This window comes from Capra hircus, chromosome 11 (genome assembly GCF_001704415.2).
Source record: "Capra hircus breed San Clemente chromosome 11, ASM170441v1, whole genome shotgun sequence".
NCBI classification, from domain to species: Eukaryota; Metazoa; Chordata; class Mammalia; order Artiodactyla; family Bovidae; genus Capra; species Capra hircus.
The window spans coordinates 59,769,191-59,788,543 of record NC_030818.1 but is presented as its reverse complement, the minus strand read 5'-3'; the positions used below and the strand labels follow the sequence as shown (position 1 = coordinate 59,788,543).

The window sequence follows — 19,353 nt, the reverse complement described above, 5'->3', positions numbered from 1 at the left end:
CTCCAGTCGTGTCCAACTCTTTGCGACCCCATGGACTGCCTGCCAGACTCCTCTGTCTATGGGATTCTCGAGGCAAGAACACTGGAGTGGGTTGCAATTCCCTTCTCCAGGGGATCTTCCTGAATCAGGGATTGAACCCCTACTGCTTATGTCTCCTGCATTGCTGGGCAAGTTCTTTAGCACTAGAGGCACCTGGGATGTATTACACCCTGGTACTCTGCCTTTATAGTACTAGTTGTCCTCATTTTCAAGAACTGTTATGGGTTATCTCTGGTCTTAAAAACCACAGTGGACTGATTCAAAAATAACTATCAGTTAGCAATGTGTTTGGCTACAAGTAATGGAAATATAAGAGTGGCTTAAGGAAAAAGGGATTTATTTTTTCTTGCATAATCAGTCTAGGGGTGGAGAGCTGCTCAAAGATGCATCAGGGTTCTACACCTTATTATCAACTTTATGGTTGGCTTTTACCCTGTTGTGGTTTCGTTGTTTAAAAAAATCACAGACTAGATGCTTTATTAGAGCATGAAGATCATGTTTCAGGCAGAAAGAAAGAGTTAAGGCGCAGGTCTGCTGAATTTGTCCTTTTTTTTTAAAATTAGGAATGGGAAATTCTTTCTCAAAGACCTGTTAGGAGTCCAAGCTCGCTCTGCTTGCCACAAGACAGGCCAATGAAAAGGAGATGAGGTGTTTAGGCAAGGACTTTATTTGGAAAGCCCAGGATGATGGAGAAGATGGCAAACTAAAGTTTCAAATGACCATCTGGATGCTAGGATGTTTCACAGATCAGAGATAGGGGGTAGGTGAAGAAACAAAGTGAAATCTCCTAGAATGGCAAGCTCTGAGGCAGTGTATGTGTTAATTTCTTCCTTCCTGCCATCTACAGGTGGACAGGGTTCTGAACAAAGGCACTTTTACAGTAAGGCAGAGGGGCAGGATTCTCTGAAGCAGGCCATTATGTATGATTAAGATAACAAAAGCAGAGAAAAGCAAGTCATCGAAACAGTTCCAACGTGGAGTCAGAATTGGCTTTTCCCTGCAACAGACCTCTGCAGATTTCTGCTTATATTTCATTGGCAAGAACTCAAAACAATATGGGTAACCTTAGAGAAACAATTACATAATGTTTAAAAATTTTCATTTTATACTGCTGATTAACAACGTTGTATTAGTTTCAGGTGTGATTCAATTATACATGTATTCTTTTTCAAATTCTTTCCCACATATGTTATTACAGCATACTGAGCAGTGTTCATGACATTTTAAAGCAAACACCAAGAATCCCTGGGGCTTTCCTTTCACGTATCAAGCTTCCTGAGTCTTAGCTGCCACCAGTAAAACAAACTAGGGTTTGGTAAGTTTCCCCGTAGGAAGAGAAGAGGGGTGGGTGGGAATGCATGTTGGATCGACAATGGCTGCTACAGGATCCAAAGTCTGCAGAAACCCAAATTTTCTGGGAAAGCTGGGAAGAAGAGAAGACAATGGCAAAATAGTTACAGCTCCTAAGGATCACCTGCTCGGATGGAACAACTCAAAACAGGTTTAACAGAAACTTTACAGCATCAACCTAAAGCGGCAGAACGGCAAAGAAAGCCGGCAAGGTGGTCCTCGAGTGAAGGGATGGTCTGATCTAACCTCGACAAACTCTGTAAAAGAATTCCCACAAGGCCTCCAAAGCTCTCTGGCTACGGATCTCAAAGATGCTACTATGTAAACTGGACTTCTCAGTCATATCTCTAAAGGAATGTACTAGACACAGAAATCAGTGAGGACAGTATCAGTGCAGGCGAGGAAGATTTTCCCCACGCTAGCTAATTGTTACAACAAAAAACTTCAGCTGAATGGCCACTTCCCTCCACCTGTTCTTCATTCTCCGCTCTCCGACTTAATTCCCGTATTATGTGCTCTTCGCCGGGAAGCACACTACGTACGCTATTTCACGTGAAAACTCTTAGGGTAATTCGTAGGGGGCCCTCTGGCGGAAAGAGAAGGAGATGCCCAGGACACTTCACTCCGCCATTTCTAGTCACATCAATGTATCACTGCTCGAGGACACGCTCGCAGGTTAAGCCAGCCCGGGGCTGTTCCATTCTTCCAAAACCCCGCGGGGAGACGGCTGCGTGTCCCCTCCTGGGCTGCGGCGTCGCTCCAGCCGGCTTCCCGGAACCCCAGCCTCCCGCAACCCCAAAGGCCTGAGTTTGGGTGAGGGGGATGAGACAAATGAGTACCAAGTCACCCTGGGGGACCCAGAGTTAAAATGGCCAAGCGCAGGGGCGGAGGACAGGGCGGTGAGAGTGACCCGGCGCTTGCTGGGCCTCCGGGCCCGCGGAGCGGCCTCGGTGGGCGACGCCGCGCAACCACGACCCGCTCGGAGCTCCGCCATCTTCACCAACTCACCCGGACTCCCCCCGCGGCCGCGCTGGCTTCGCGCTTCCCTTCCGGCCGCTGACAGAGATCCGGGCTGGGCGGGGTGGGCGAGCGCGCGGAGGGGGTGGACCGAGGGCGGGGAGGCCCGACGGAAGAGGAAAGGGAGGGCGGCGAGCCGGCCGCGGCGGGGTGTGGGGCGTGCGGCGTGTGTGCGGAGGGAGAGGTGGGAGGCGAAGAGAGGGAGGGAGGCGCAGGAATGAGAGCGCGAGGCCCTTTTCGTCGGCTCCTTCGCCCGGACGGAAAAAGCCGAGCGCAGCCCGAACGCTCTATTAAAATGGCGGCGGCGTCGGCGGTGGCCGCGGCGTCTGGTCGGTGAAGTGACTCTGCTGCTTCGCTCCCCACCCGCCCCCTCCCTCCCTCTCCCCTCCCCCCGTCCTCCCCCCCCCTTCCCCGCCGCCGGCGCCTCCGCGCCCCTCCGGCCTGCGCACCTCCCCTCGCCCCCCTCCACTCCCCCGCCCGCTCCGGGGACCGCCGGCCCCCTCCCCCATTCTCCAGCTCCCCGCCCCGTCCCCGCCGCCGCCCGCCCTCGTCGCCTCCCCGCCCCGCCGGCCGGCCGGCCCCCTCCTCCGCCTCTCTCCCCTCCCCCCCGCCGATCGGGATCAGTCAGTGCGATCCGAAGCGGGGGAGGGGGGGGGCGGCGGCCGAACGATGTGCGAGAACTGCGCAGACCTGGTGGAGGTGTTAAATGAAAGTAAGTAGCCGCGGCGGCGGCCTGTCGGGGTGTAGGGTTTGGGGTCCCCGCGCCGCTCTCCGGCCTCCCCGAGCTGCCGCGGCCTGCGGGAGGCGGCGGCCGAGCCGGCCGGCGTGCGGGCCTAGCGCCCCGGGAAGGTGCGCGGTGGCGCGGCCGCCGCGGCGCCTCGGGCCCAGCCCGGCCCGGTTACCTGGGCGCCCTAGAGGGGCCCGCCGCGGAGCTCCGGCCAGGCCGGGCCTGAGCGCTGTCCGCTCTCGGAAAGTTTCCTCATTACAGGTGTCAATTAACGAAGGCACTAATGATCCTTCGCCCCCTTCGCCCTGACGGGAAGGTGAGGCGAGGTGGGGTCCGAGTACCAGTTTCCTCTGCAGTCAACCCTTCGACCCTCCGGCCGCCCTCTTTGATTTTCAGCGTGCGGCCGAGGCCTCTTACCTGCTAATTTTCATTAAACTCCCTGGGAGGTGGTTGGTGGTTTTCCCCTCCCTTGGGGGTGTATAGGTGTGTTAAACCTTTCTGCCTGTCCTTAAATAGCTGAAAATGAGCTGTGATAGTGATAATTGGAACCCTTATATCTATTTTTAAAAATATTAGTTAATGATGTCTCTTAGTGTACCAATCGTCGTTTTAATGATCAATTCTCTTATATCAAGGAGAGCACTGTAGTAGATACCATCCCGGGATAGTCATGGCCTGTGTCCTGGAATGAAAGGCCTTATTTCGTATACTTTTGATTATTACAAAGCGTGCATTGCTCTTTTCTAGTTAGATTCCTTTAATTTATTTTACTCCAGACTCTTGTAAGATGGTATCTTAGCTTAAAGAAGCAAGGCATGTGGCAAGTTAACTATTTCTGGGCCCAAAGGCCTAGTTGGGCGAGGTGAATTAGATAAAAGATTAATTTACAAAAAGTTGAGGGTTGAGAAAATGTTCATTTACGAACAGCTTTTGTGGATTTTGGATTTGTGTTTTGTGCGTGGTATTTCGAAAGCCTGCCAAACTGTTTACTTTCTAATATTCTTTAAAACAACTTGATTATAAAATATATCATCTAGTTTGTGTTTGAGTTTAATGAGCAAAGGCAATAATAAAAGTGGAAGGGTTCTAGTTTACTTTCCACCTCTATTTTCTTCCTGACAGGTGGAAGCAGGCTTTTGCACAAATTTAAACTATACTTTCCAATATGTTTCATTCTAAAATTTCCTGGAATTTTAAGATTATTTGTATATGTATATTTAAATTTTATAGTTGAAGGATAACTGCTTTATAGAATTGTGTGGTTTTCTGTCACATATCAACAAGAATCAGCCACAGGTACACCTTTGAGGTTATTTGTATATATTTAAGATACTGTTATTTTTGGTGCAAGTGGTTTATGATACGATAAACTTAAGTCCTTAGTACTTATTTCAGTGAGCTGTATTTTATATATCTCAGATGCAAGTTGTGGGATTATGGCTTGATTATTTTGAAATTGGAAAGGATAGCTATGTTATTTTATATATTTTAATATTTTATTGAAGGATAATTGCTTTACAGAATTTTGTTGTAAGAACCTGCTTTTAATAGTTATGTTTAAAAATTAAAAACCTTAGACATGCTATCTAGAGAAGCTAAAGTTTGTTAATCCTTATCTTTTGAAAAGAGACATAATGAAAGAACCCCTAGAATTTAGCACTTAGGGAAACCCTTAGAATTTAGCACTCACAAATGCAGTTGATTTATGGAGAGTTGGAAACTTGGCTTTTGTTACCTTTAATTAAATATGGTTAGTTGAGCCAGTTTCACAAACTGGCAGTGCAGACCCTCTAAAACTTCAGTTTAAGAATTTGACTTATAAATACTAATCTGACAAAGAAGCTTCCTTTAAAAAAAAATTACGTCAGCAATTTCATCTGTTGGTATATCAAGCTTTGACAAGTTGCTTGCCCCGTTCCTCCCTCTTAGGTGTTTTACATTTGTTTTCATTTTTTCTTTGTTTAGTTACTATACCTCAAACATAAGATGCTTAAGTTCCCTGAGAGCAGAGGGTATTAACTATATCTCCTTATAGTAACATTTATCCATGACTGGGTTGGAGCATGATGGTTGGAACTTGATAAAACTTGTTGTAATTAAAGTAAGTTATGTCTTTCTTGTAATCTCATTCACAATAATTGTACATGAAATCTCTTTTTTTATCCACCATACAGTTGTGCAAAGATGAACATCAGTTCATCCTAGATTAGAAATTCAGTTAAAGCCCCCAAATACTTCGTCTGTCTTTCTCTATAACTCCCTGAACAGTTTAACCAAAAGGATAAATAAGTATATTTTTTAGGTGGTGTGTTGGGAAGATGGAATTAAAATAGACTAAAAACTTACTTCTTGTTAAATTTGCAAACACTGATCAAACTTCAGTCTGTCTGGACACACTAGTAAATGCATAATTAAAAATTTCGTGTTTTAAGTGAACAGGTAGACATGATGTGGATAGTAGAGCTTTATATCTAATATACTTAGAGTTTTGATAAGGTTAAGGACTTGCAGTGAAGTGTTTATTTTAAAAATAACAAAATGTGGTATAGTTAAAAATAGATGACAAAATAGCTTCCTCTTGTCATCAGTTTTTGATGAGAATATTGATATTAGTTACACCTCTACTCCTGCTGAGAATCTAAACCTCTCACCATAGAAATATGTACAGTATTCAGACAGAATTTTGTAGGTTAAGGGCCCACTAAAGTAATGTCTGTGGAACCAGGCTTAGGACTTGGTAATAAGGACCATATCATTCCCTTTTTTTAGTATAGTCTTGACAGATACCCTGAAACTTGAAATTAGTTTTAAAATAACATTTGGCTTTAGTGTTAGAATAACCAGTTTCAACAATACTAACATATTTGAGTTTTCATATTCTTTCCAGTGCTTTGTTTTTAATAAGGAAGATGTTTTAAAAGTTTGGAATGTATTGAGTGAATTTTGCTCCTGTCAGTTTGGGGAGTTTCGTTCAGTTTAGGAAATAATTTTAAGTTTATATTCCTTTCCTTGTTGAGTTTGTATATTTGCTGCTTTTATAGCTACTTTTTTGAACTAGGTTACTAAATCTAAAACATTTGTGGATGTTGATGAGAAGTTATGCTTTGGGCCATTAGCATATAGCTAGCTCAGCTAGTTAATTGAAGTCACTGCCTTGGTGAAGTAAATTTCTCTATAGCAGAGTGAAAATGGCTTTAAATGTACAGCCATCTTTTGAACCATTTGTTTGTTGTGGATTTTACTGTGTGTTTAGTAAATTACACTTTGCCAGATGTTTTAAATGGGCAATTCATTTGTCTTTCCGAGCTGTCCTTTGTGATAGGTAGGAGCAGGTATTGGTATTGCAATTTTTTTTTTGACCTTGCCACGTGGCTTTCAGGATCTTAGTTTCCTGACCAGGAATGGAACCAAGGCCCACTACAGTGAAAGCATGGAGTCCTAACTATTGGATCACCAGGAAACTCTAGTATCTCAGTTTTAAAGGTGAAAAAGTTGAACCTCAGAAAGACTAAATGATTGGCTGGAGATCACCTGTCACCTGCTTAGTAGTCTTATCTAAGTTAGAACTCGGGCTACTCTGGTACCAGTATCAGCAGAATAATTGCTTGCATTTTTACTTTCTTATTGGGCTTCCCTGATAGCTCAGTTGGTAAAGAATCCACCTGCAATGCAGGAGACCCTAGTCGGATCCCTGGGATGGGAAGATCCATTGGAGAAGGGATAGGCTACTCATTCCAGTATTCTTGGGCTTCCCTGGTGGTTCAGCTGGTAAAGAATCTGCCCGCAGTGCCGAAGACCTGGGTTTGATCCCTGGGTTGGGAAGATCCCCTGGGGAAGGGAAAGGCTACCCACTTCAGTATTCTGGCTTGGAGAATGCCATAAACTGTATAGTCCATGGGGTCACAAAGAGTATAAGGCTAAGTGATTGGCTGAAGATCACCGGTCACCTGCTTAGTAGTATTATCTAAGCTAGAACTCAGGATACTCTGATATTAGTATTTGTAGAATAATTCTGTTTGCATTTTTATTTTTAAAGAATATTGAGCCATTTGTGTTGGGAACTTAATTAGTTCTTTGAGGTAGGTACCTTATCACCCCTTTTTAGATAAGAGAACCAAGGATTAGGGTCACTAGACTTTATTTGGTGGAGTCAGGATTTGTAGAGGGCTTAATCTCAGGTTGGGCTAAAAGCTCATGCTCTTTAACAATTAGGCTATGCTGTATAACGGAGAAGGCAATGGCACCCCACTCCAGTACTCTTGCCTGGAAAATCCCATGGACGGAGGAGCCTGGTAGGCTGCAGCCCATGGGGTCGCTAAGAGTAGGACACAACTGAGGGACTTCACTTACACTTTTCACTTTCATGCATTGGAGAAGGAAATGGCACTCCACTCCAGTGTTCATGCCTGGAGAATCCCAGGGATCGGGGAGCCTGGTGGGCTGCCGTCTGTGGGGTCACACAGAGTCGGACACGACTGAAGCGACTTAGCAGCAGCATGGTGTATAAACTTTATGATGATCTATTCAAATGGAAGACATGAGTACACTGATTGGCAAAATAAAAAATTACTAAATTTTTAACTGTTTTCACAAGTTTGGGCTTGATTCTGTACTCACTGTAAAAAGAATTTATAAGTGGTGGTAAATGTAGCCGAATGGTAGTCTGTCTTAATATATCTTAATATTTATCAGCAATGAGCTCTTTAATAAACCTCACATTTCTAGGGTTTTAAAAATATAAGTATATAGGCATGAAATAATCATTAGTAATGTAACATTTTTTGGTAGACATTTAATTCTAAAACTTGAACTGATTGGAAATTTGATTTTACTGCAATATAGTACCAAATGACTAAATTTTTTATTTCAGTAAATCTTGTCAAGATTATATTCTCTTAAAATAGTTACTGTTTGAAATATTATTTTTCAAAAGTAGTAGTTTCAACTCATACATCTTTATAAAGTAACTTATAAATCATAAAGCACTAGTAGATTATTACTAGCTGACTATCTGCATTGTCAGTGATAACTATTGATATCTAACTATAGCACTGTATTTATGAAATATGTTAATATTTTTAATAATAATGATAGTATCTATATATTTACCTTACAAGTATTTATGTGTGGGTTGAATGTGTATTAATGAGAATTTTTATTTTTTTCAGAAAGTGTGAAACTTTTCAGTAATGACCAAGGTGTTTCCAAATGGGCTGTGCTCCCTTTCTCTCCTTCATTTACTCTTATTTTTCTTGATTGCAGGTTGCAGGGACTTCCCCTGGCAGTCCAGTAGTTAAGCTCCATGCTTCCACTGCAGGGTTGTGGGTTACTTTCCTGGTGGGGGAACTAAGATCCCATGGCATGTCCCCTTCCTCCCCAAAACCGCCCCAAAACTATTCAAGTTTAAGTCACCCATAATCTCACTATCCAATGATGATTTCTGGTAATGCTTTGAAGTATTTTTACATCATATTTTTTAGGTACATATTTACATTTTTTTTTTCTGATGGCACCACATGGTTTGTGGACTCTTAATTCCCCTGCTAAGAATTGAACCAGAGCTCTCAGCAGTGACTGGGCCTCAGCCACTGGACCACCAGGGGGTTCCCAGCAGTTTTAAAATTGAGAATGAGATATATATATATATATATATATATATTTAGTAGCTTTTCTCACCTAAGATTGTTTGATCATTTCCCTTAACTTTTTTAAAACATGTTTTTGTCTGTATGATGTCCTATTTTGTATGCAATTTAATTTTTCTTCATGGTATTCTTGTTTTTGGTTCTTCAGTATTACAAATAAAGCTGCAAATGAACATCCTTGCATATAAATCTTTAATCACTGGGTTTTTAAAAATAGATTCTTAGAAGTGGTTAAAAATACAAACTTTTAGAAGTGGTTTTAAAAATGTAAACTTCTTTGTTTTATATGTCTAACTGCTTTCCAGAGAGGATATACTGATTTCTGTTCTTTCAGTAGTGTTTTTGCAACTTAAGCATTCTCACTTTTGCTGAATATTTCAGCCAGAAATGTGATAACCAATTTTAAACACTCATTTTTATTGGCTGTTTGCATTTCTTATTTAATGTGGTGGTGGTATTCTTTTCCTACTCTTTAGGTTTTAATGTTTTGTGTTATAAAAGCTGTTCACTTACTAAGTGTATCAACCCTAGGTTTAATTTATCATGTACTCCCCCCCCCTTTTTGTGTGCTTTTTCACTTTATTTTTAATGATGTGCTCAGTTGCTCCTCAGTCATGTCCAACTCTTTGCCACCCTTTGTAGACCACCAGGCTCCTCTGTCCATGGGATTTCCCTGGCAAGAATACTGGAATGGATTGCCATTTCCTCCTACAGGGGATATTCCTGACCCAGGGATCAAACCTGCATCTCCTGTATCTCCTTCATTGCAAGCAGATTTTTTATCCACTGAGCCACATTGAGAGCTCCATCACAGCAGTTTGGCCCAAACTCATGTTTCTAGTTGCAGTTCTCACTTTTTTCTGTGAGGCTTTCTTAAAACTTTTCCAGTCTCTCTTAAAATGACAACATATACCTTTCGTTTAGAATATGCACTTAAGTTACAGCCCACCTGCTGCCCCCGCACCTTTTTTTTTTTTAAAAAACAAGAGCCTTCCTTGCTGGATGCTGAATTTCTTAAAGTCAGGGATCATGTTTTGTTTCTTTTCTTAGTACTAATAGGGCTTCCCTGGTGTCTCAGACAGTTGAGAATCTGCCTGCAATGCAGGAGACCTCGGTTCAGTCCCTGGGTTGGGAAGATCCTCTGGAGTAGGGAATGGTAATCCACTCTAGTATTCTTGCCTGTAATATCCCATGGACAGAGGAGCCTGGTGGGCTACAGTCCATGGGGTTGCAAAGACTCAGACATAACTGAGTGACCAGCATACATGTTAGTAATAATACAGTGCCCTGTAGAGAGTAGGTGCTTAGTGAACATTTTAGGTAATAGAAAGTTCTTGAAGAATATGATTGCCTAGGTAAACCGGTGTTCCTGGGCCTCTTGTGAGTAGTGATGTAGATATGAGAGTTTGTGGATGAAATATACAGATTGTATCACATATGTTATGTACTTATACAAAATATCCACACCAAGCTGCTACATTCTAAATTAATAGGTAATGCAAAAAGGCTATATTTTTTTTCTATATAGATGGTGAGATTTGAGTCTGGGAGGAACATACACTAAATTACATTTATTTAAAACTTTATATACTAGGAAAATGATTGGACTTTTAACTTTAATGTGATTAACACTTGTTAATGTTATTTTTCTTTAAAATTCTAAAGAAATTAAAAAGTCTCCAAATGTAGGTCACTCAGTTAATTGGGATTTGATGTAGTTTACATTTGGCGGCCTCTTCAACTTTTTTTTTTTAAACTGTGGTAGAGACAACTTTTTCTTGTCCTGGCTATAACCTCTTCTAGAGAGAGACCTTATCCAGCTTACATCCCCTGAAAGGCTCTTCTCTTTAGCCATCGCTGATTGGATTCCAGATCGACTCCGACCTGGTGGATTGGTGGGACCAATGTCCATGAATCAGATATTTCCTGTCAGAATGTTTGAACTAAAGAACAGGTAGCTGTGAGTAGCCAAACTAGAATTAGTGCTTTGGCTAGCTGACGTGAAGGAGCAGCAACATTGAGCAAGTGGAGGCAGCTATTTACAGAGGAGAATTGGGGCAAATTGTGAAAACAGTTGACATGGAAGCTCTATAAAGAGACAAAAGTTAATATCCTGATGGCTTTCTTTCTTTATATACATATATATACACACATATACATATATATATATTTACACATGCATATATATATATATATATTTTTTTTTTTCTTTTTTTGGCTGTGCTGGGTCTTAGCTTTGGCATGTGGATCTTTAGTTGTGGCGTGTGGGCTCTAGTTCCCCAACCAGGGATTGAACCTGGATCCCATGTATTGGGAGCATGGTGTCTTAGCCACTCTACCACCAGCGAAGCCCCTGTTCCTGCCACCCCTTCCCCAGATGTGCCTTTCTAATACTGAAGCCAGAGCTCCTTTTTAGCTGTCTCCTCTGTACATCCCATTTGAGTTAATGTGCAACCAAAAGAGTTTTGATTCCAGTATTGCCACATGATGAGCTCTCCAATATTGGAGATGAGGTATAATCTTTACCTGTGAGTGCTTCGTAATAATCTGGTTTATTTTCTTGGAACATGTTGAGCAAAGTGTCATCTGTAGTGTTTGGTGGCAAGAGAACATTTAGGAACCTGTATTGTTACTTACTTATCTCTCTGCCAGGGTGCTTAGTCTTTGAAGAAAATGAAAGTAGCTCTGTTGCTTTTCTTTCTAAAAAGGCTACCTGCTTTTTTAGAAAAAGCCCAAATAGTGCTGAATATAAAGAAGGAAATTAGGATAACCTGAAACTCTGCTTTCAGGTAAGAAATCATGTTGTAGTAAACATCTCTTAAGTCATTCTTTTTCTCTTTCCTCAGATACACTGTTTTATGTAGACTAATTATATGTTACTCTGTTACTTTTATTGATACTAAGTAGGTTCCTTTCCTGTTCATATGTACTTACATTGTCCTTTTTTATGGCTTTAGTGTAGTATTCCATTGTTTGATCATACACTAAGGAGCATTTGGGTTGTTACCTGACTTTGGAATTGTCTGATTATCACCTGACATATGGTCTCTCAAATCAGATTGCAGAGTAGCTCATAGAGCATATCTGGAAGGAAATCTGGCAATATGATGAAACTTTATTTTTAAAAAATATTTATTTAGATAAAACTTTAAAAATTATCCTTACAGTGTTAGAGCTCATGAGTATAAAGGCTTCATAGTCTTTGAAGTGTTTATTCTGACTCTGCGGTTTGTGAGCTGTTTTAGCAGTGTATTGGTTCTAAATCACCACAAGACAAAATTGGAAGGGACTTTTTACTCTGGGTAACTTTGCTGCTAGACGCATGAACTTTATTCTGATTATTGAGAAAGGCTCAGTAACCAGTGACAAATGTAGGAGTTTAAGAGCAGTAGTAAGAGCACTCCTGCTGAGTCGCTCAGGCGTGTCCGGCTCTGTGCGACCCACAGACGGCAGCCCCCCAGGCTCCCCCGTCCCTGGGATCCTCCAGCCAAGAACACTGGAGTGGGCTGCCGTTTCCTTCTCCAGTGCATGAAAGTGAGAAGGGAAAGTGAAGTCTCTCAGTTGTGTCCGGCTCTTAGCGACCCCATGGACTGCAGCCTACCAGGCTCCTCCGTCCTTGGGATTCTCCAGGCAAGAGTACTGGAGTGGGGTGCCATTGCCTTCTCCAAGTAAGAGCACTAGCTCAGAATAAATGGAAACTTAAGAAAATACTTAAGACAATAGAGCTTTTACATTGTGTTCAAAGTAAGATAAATAAGGGGACAATGGACCCACTGCTTGGTAGAGTGGTATAATAGAGGGTGGTGGTCAGCAGAATGTTCTTTTACTCTAATACATTGTTTCCATTTTCCCTTCTAAGAGGAATCCCCTAACTGTAAGGATAAATCATATATTAAGAAGGAATCTAACCTCTAGATTGGTAAGGAATGATGAGAGCTTTCTTAGAGTGTTAAGAGAAAAAATTTTCAGGAATGGTACATTCCTTTCAGTGAAGGAGATAAAGCTATGGTTCTGTGTGATTATTAACCTTTAGCTTATTAAGTTTCAAGAAGAGCGGAAATTGGCAAGTATTATCTTTGGTTATTCCTCCCACCACCTCCTCATTTTGGCAACTGTGAGAGAAACTTGCCACTATTAAATAATCACTCACTAAAGAGTGAACAGATAGTAAAAAAATTGATGTGATACTAGTAATTTATGTTAAACCTGTCATATTTTGATTATATCAAATCACACAGAATCTGAAGCTTTCCTTGTGAAAAAAAGATGAAATTTTTTTGGTTTTCTTTTTTTTTTTTGGCTTGACTTGGAGAGACATCATTGGTGGCAAGCCATAGGGTCTTATCCTTAATTTTTTTCTTCTTCAAGATTTTCAGTAAAGATCCTTGGTTTATGAACTGTTCCTTCGAGTGGCATTGCTCCTGTTTCAGTAGAGTGAAGTTGACTTTGGAATCTCCTTCTTTGTTTTAAAATGAAAAACTCATTTTGATCTATTTTGTAAATTAGAGTTACATTAAGATTTTGGGAGGAGAAAGGGGGATAGTAGCTGCTTTATAAATAAGCTTGAAAACCATTAACAATATTGGTGCTCAGAAAGTCAACACGTTCTGAAACTCCATGTATAATGGGTAGTACAGTGCTTATGAGTTGGAATATTGTGTTGAATTGTATACAACACAATGACAATCTACTTGTGAAGCTATTTGAATATTGTGTAATTTCACATATCTTTATGGCACCTCATAAAAATCGGGAGAAATAGAATGATTTGGCCAAGATTACACAGCTAATAAGTAGCAGAGCTAGGACTGGAATTTAGTTCTTATTCTTACTTGGTATACCTTTCTCTAACCATGTTCTTTTTTTTTTTTTTTTAAAGAGGAACTTCACTATGGGAGTTGGAAGTGAAGTGAAGTTGCTCAGTCGTGTCCAACTCTTTGCAACCCCATGGACTGTAGCCTACCAGGCTCCTCCATCCATGGGCTTCTCCAGGCAAGGATACTGGAGTGGGTTGCCATTTCCTTCTCCAGGGGATCTTCCCCACCCAGTGACAGAACCGGGTCTCCCGCGTTGCAGGCAGACACTTTACCCTCTCAGCCACCAGGGAAGCCCTTGAAAACCTGTTAAAGGAACTATAGAGATTGTGCATGTGCGTGTTCAGTCATGTCTGACTTTTTTCAACTCCATGGACTGTAGTCTGCTAGGCTTCTTTGTTCTTGGAATTTTCCAGGCAAGAATACTGGAGTGGGTCACCATTTCCTTCTCTGGGGGATCTTTCCAACCCAGGGGTCGAACCTGTGTCTTTTCTGCATTGGCAGGGGGATTCTTTACCACTGGTCCACCTGGGACGCTCATAGGCAGATTAATTGTGACTAAAGTGGATTAGGCAAGGTTTCAAGGAAAGTGAAGGATGAACTGATCCTTTCAGTTCAGTTCAGTCGCTCAGTCGTGTCTGACTCTTTGCGATCCCATGAAGTGCAGCATGCCAGGCCTCCCTGTCCATCGCCAGCTCCCGGAGTTCACTCAGACTCACGTCCATCGAGTCTGTGATGCCATCCAGCCATCTCATCCTCTGTCGTCCCCTTCTCCTCCTGCCCCCAATCCCTCCCAGCATCAGAGTCTTTTCCAGTGAGTCAACTCTTCGCGTGAGGTGGCCAAAGTACTGGAGTTTCAGCTTTAGCATCATTCCTTCCAAAGAACACCCAGGGCTGATCTCCTTGCAGTCCAAGGGACTCTCAAGAGTCTTTTCCAACATCACAGTTCAAAGGCATCAATTCTTTGGCACTTGGCTTTCTTTATGGTCCAACTCTCACATCCTTACATGACCACTGGAAAAACCATAGCCTTGACTAGACGGACCTTTGTTGGCAAAGTAATATCTCTGCTTTTGAATATGCTGTCTAGGTTGGTCATAATTTTCCTTCCAAGGAGTAAGCATCTTTTACCTGGATGGAATAGTTACTATGGTTTGTGGATCGCTGCATGACACAGGCACTCTCATCTCATCCTCACACCTGCTTTGTTTTCTTTCAGTGATGTTCTTTACTGCCATTGAGCTTTTCTTGTCCCCTGGAACTTAATCGCCTTTCTGTGCCTTTAATTTTCGGAGGGGCCTTTATTAAACATCCAATCTGAAGTAGTTCTAGTTCTTATCCTTAATAGCACTTACCGCAGTTGAGAATTATGTACTCACTTTTATTTTCTTGTGTAATGTCTTTTTATTTTTGGCTGCTTTGCCTGGCTTCCAGAATCTTAGTTCCCTACCAGGGATCAGGCCTGCGCCCTCTGCAGTGAAAGTGCGGAGTCCTAACCATTGGGATTGCCAGGGAATTCTCTTCGGTGTCTTTGTTATGTAGGGTTGCAAGTTCTATGGTTGTGAGTCTTAAATTAACTAGGTTTCGCAGTGCCTACACATACTGGGATCGATCCGTATCTGTTAAAATATTTGAAAAATCTTACGGTCACTGTAGGTGGTTACTGGAAGATGAGGGTAGGCTGGATGTGGTAGTTTTTCCTGTTTTCTCAGTTTTGGGGGGTATTTCAAAGTACTGTCAGTCCTTTTATGATGTCCTGCTTTGTACCCCAGCTTCATTGAAAGGTACTTCATTGATGAAAAAAAAGAAATTTTCATTTTGTCAGTTCCCCGCCACCCCCCATGTTCCTTGATTTTAGCACCTATAGAATAAAAGTCTAAGATTGGGAATTAGTTCCTGAAGCCAAGTTGGGACTCTGCATGGACCAGGAAGAAAACCCTATTTAGCAGAAAGAAAAAGGAATTTTTAAAAGCCAGTCAAGGTGTGTGCTGTGTTCTGGTGTGGTCTACTCTTTGTTTGATTTTGTTTTTTAACTTAAACAGTGTTGTGTTAATTTCTGCTGTACAGTGAAGTGATTCAGTTATGTATGTATATACATTATTTTTTATATTTTCTTCCCATTATGGTTTGTCACAGGATATTGAATATAGTTCCCTGTGCTATACAGTAGGACCTTGCTGTTTATCCATTCTACCTGTAATAGTTTGTGTCTGCTAACCCCAAAATCCCACTCCATCCTTCCCTCACCTCACCTTCCCCTTGGCAGCCACAGGCCTGTTCTCTTTGTGAGTCTGTTGCTGTTCTGAGATAGGTTCATGTGTGTAATATTTTAGATTCCACATATAAATGACAGACTCTGACTTACTTGACTTAGGATGGTGATCTCTGTGTCCATCCATTTTGCTGCAGATGGCATTCTTTCTTTCTTTTTTATGGCTGAGTAGTAGACCATTGTGTATGCCACATCATCTTTATCCATCTGTCTGTCAGTGATTATTTACAGTGTTCCATGTCTTGATATTGTAAATAGTGCTGCTATGAACATAGGGGTAGATGTATCTTGTTATAGTTTTGTCCAGATATGTGCCCTAAAGTGGGGTTGCTGGATCATTTGGCAGTTTTATTTTTAGTTTTTTGAGGAACCTCTATACTGTTACCCATAGTGGCTGCACCAATTTACATTCCTACCAACAATGAAGGAGAGTTTCCTTTTTTCCTGGTATGGTCTACCCTTAATCGAAGATCCATATAATATTACAAAGACTCTTATTTCTCTGTGGCTTGCTTTGCTGTGCTTCCTTGGTTTGGCATTTCTCATAGTAGCAGAAATGGCTACTGCACACCAGCTTTATACCACACCAGAAGCCACATATTTATACTACGCAAAGCAAAGCAGTCTGCAACCTACTGTATAAGAACAAAGAAGCTACTTTTTCCAAAACCTTGCTAGCAGATGGTGCTTCATAGATCGTTGGCCTTATTTCTAAAGTAGAGCTCAGAGAGGATAGATTTTGGTTGACTTAAACTGATGACCCATTCCTAAAGCTGATCCCAGCAAACCTCAGATTTAAAAAAGGTGTTTTCCCCAGAGAAATTTGGCATGTTGTGATTATACAGAAGGTGAAATTGTTTTGGGACAGCAAGGACATAGATACCTAGTACATTGTACTATACTGAAAACTCCATTTTTGTAACTTTTGGAAGTTTTATAATTTTATTTGACAGTCAGTGGTTAGTTCTCATCTATAAAGTTTTGGAAGTGATGACAGGTACCTAAGTAACCAATGTATTGAGTTTGTTTATTGAATATTCATCCTCATTGTGGTTTTTGGATAACCACACACAGATACAGTATGGGACAGTTCTTATTCCTTTGGTCCTTACTGCTTTGTTGAGCCCAGTGTCAATGGGCACATCTGGACATTCTGTCTCCTTAATGGCAAATTTCTGGATCTCTTTCAGTGCCTGAGGGGCACACTTCTTGATGCTCACTCTATGGATGCACTCATGAATGTTGATGGTATATTTTCTCATCACTAACCAGAATGGTTGAATGGTCTTATTCTCGTCACCCATCTTTGTGGGAGTCATTCTGCTGGGCTCTGGTTGGAAGACTGAAAATCATTTCTTAATATTCTGTTTACTGACTTGATTATTTTTTATGTGTCTTTATCTCTATATTTCAATACTTTTTTCAGTATATAACATATATTGAATATTTAGCATTTGTAAAGCATCTGCTGGGCTCTGTTGTTGTTCTGTCACTAAGTCACGTCTATTTGTGTTGTGACCCGATGAACTTCAGAATGCCAAGCTTCCCTGTCCTTCTGTCTTCTGGAGTTTGCTCACACCCTTGTCCACTGTGAGTCACTCATGGCTATCTAAGCAACTGTCTAATCCTCTGCCGCCCCTTCTCCTCTTGCTCTCAATATTTCCCAGCATCAGGGTCTTGTCTTGTGAGTTGGCTCTTTGAATCAGATGGCCAGTGTATTAGAGCTTCAGCATCAATCCTTCCAATGAAAATTCATGGTTAATTTCCTTCAATATTGACTGGTTTGCTCTCCTTGCTGTCCAAGAGACCCTCAAGAGTCTTCTCCAGCACCACAGTTCAAAAGCATCAGTTTTTTGGCACTCAGCCTTCTTTATGGTTCAGCTCTCACATCCAAACATGACTACTGGAAAAATCATAGCTTTGACCAGATGGGCCTTTTTTGGCAAAGTAATGTCTCTGCTTTTTAATACACTGTCTAGCTTTTTAAATTTCGTGGCTCTGGTCACTGTCCGCAGTGATTTTGGAGCCTAAGAAAATAAAATCTGTCGCTGTTGCCACTTTTTCCCCATCTATTTGCCATGAAGTGATGGGTCCAGATGCCATGATCTTAGTGTTTTTGAATGTTGAGTTTTAAGCCAGCTTTTTTGTCTCGCTTTCACACTCGTCAGGAGGCACTTTTTAGTTTCTCTTCACCTTCTGCCATTAGAGTGGTATCATCTGCATATCTGAGGTTGCTGATATTTTCTGGCAGTCTTGATTCCAGCTTGTGATTCATCCAGCCTGGCATTTCGCATAATGTACTCTGCATATAAGTTAAATAAGCAGGGTGACAATATACAACCTTGGCATATACTCCTTTTCCAATTTTGAACTAGTCAGTTATTCGTGTCTGGTTTTAACTGTTTCTTCTAGTTCTGCATATAGGTTTCTCAGGAGACAGGTTAAGTAGCCTGGTATTCCTATCTCCTTAAGAATTTTCCACAGTTCATTGTGATCCACGCAGTCAAAGGCTTTAGCATTGTCAATGAAGCAGAGGTAGATTCTTTTTGGGGGAATTTCCTTGCATTTTCTGTGATCCAGCAGATGTTGATAATTTGATTTATGGTTCCTCTGCCTTTTCTAAATCCAGCTTGTACATTGAACCTGAAAGTTCTAGGTTCACGTACTGTCTAAGCCTAGCTTGAAGGCTACTGTGGTAGATATAGAAATACCTTTAGATGTGTATCTACCCTTAAGGAAGATTAGAGAACAGTACAGTTGAGGCAGTATGATAGTTGAGTGAGCTCTATGACAGACCTGAGCTCAAGTCCTGTTTCTGTCATGTAGTAGGTCTCTGGCTTTGGTTAAGTTCCTTAATCTCTTAGTGTCTTATTATTTACTTGAAAATGAGGGTGATGACACCTAAAATGCAGGGCTTTGTGAAGATTAAATAAGATAATGCATATCAATGCTTAACATAGTACCAGTTTGTAAGAAATATACAAAAAACAATGGAGTGTGAGGAAAAGTGTTAAATCCATTAAAGTATGTATAGCTGAAGTGCAATGAAGGGAGTAACTTTGGTATATATTACTCCAGCTAATTTTCTGTGAATACTTATAAAAAATTGAGTTCATTTGTACTCTTCTCTTATGAACGTTTTCTCATATCCTTATGCTTATTTGAGAACAGAATTTAATGGCATCCTACTTTTAGTCTTTTGAATGTAACATATTTAACTAGTGTTTTCCTGTGAAGAAAAAAAAAATTAAAATATCCTTGAGCATAGAAACCTAGGTCATGTCCAGGGTCAATAAGGAAAAACTTCTAAGACTTTTATTGCTCAATTGCCTTCTAGAAGGGTTCTACTAGTTTACACCCCAACAGCAGTGTTTGAGAGTGCCTGTTTGTTTGTATTAGATATTTAAAAAATTTCATGTGGTGGGGGAAAACAGATATAGTTATTATCCTAAACTACTTGATTCCTGCAACAGTTCAGATTTTAAGGTG

At 41.3% G+C, this 19,353-nt stretch overlaps 1 protein-coding gene across 4 annotated transcripts in view; it reads left to right on the top strand.

The window, feature by feature from the left end:
• The window catches only part of USP34 (ubiquitin specific peptidase 34), a 229,438-nt gene continuing 213,045 nt past the window's right edge, over positions 2,961-19,353 (top strand). For 2 of the 4 annotated variants that reach the window (XM_018055392.1, XM_018055393.1), the window contains exon 1: positions 2,969-3,118. In XM_018055392.1, coding sequence (XP_017910881.1) covers positions 3,076-3,118 — 43 coding nt within the window. In that variant the 5' untranslated portion in view covers positions 2,969-3,075. Of the gene's footprint in view, positions 3,119-19,353 lie in introns of all 4 variants that reach the window. The other 2 variants (XR_001918813.1, XM_018055394.1) reach the window with 2 other exon arrangements.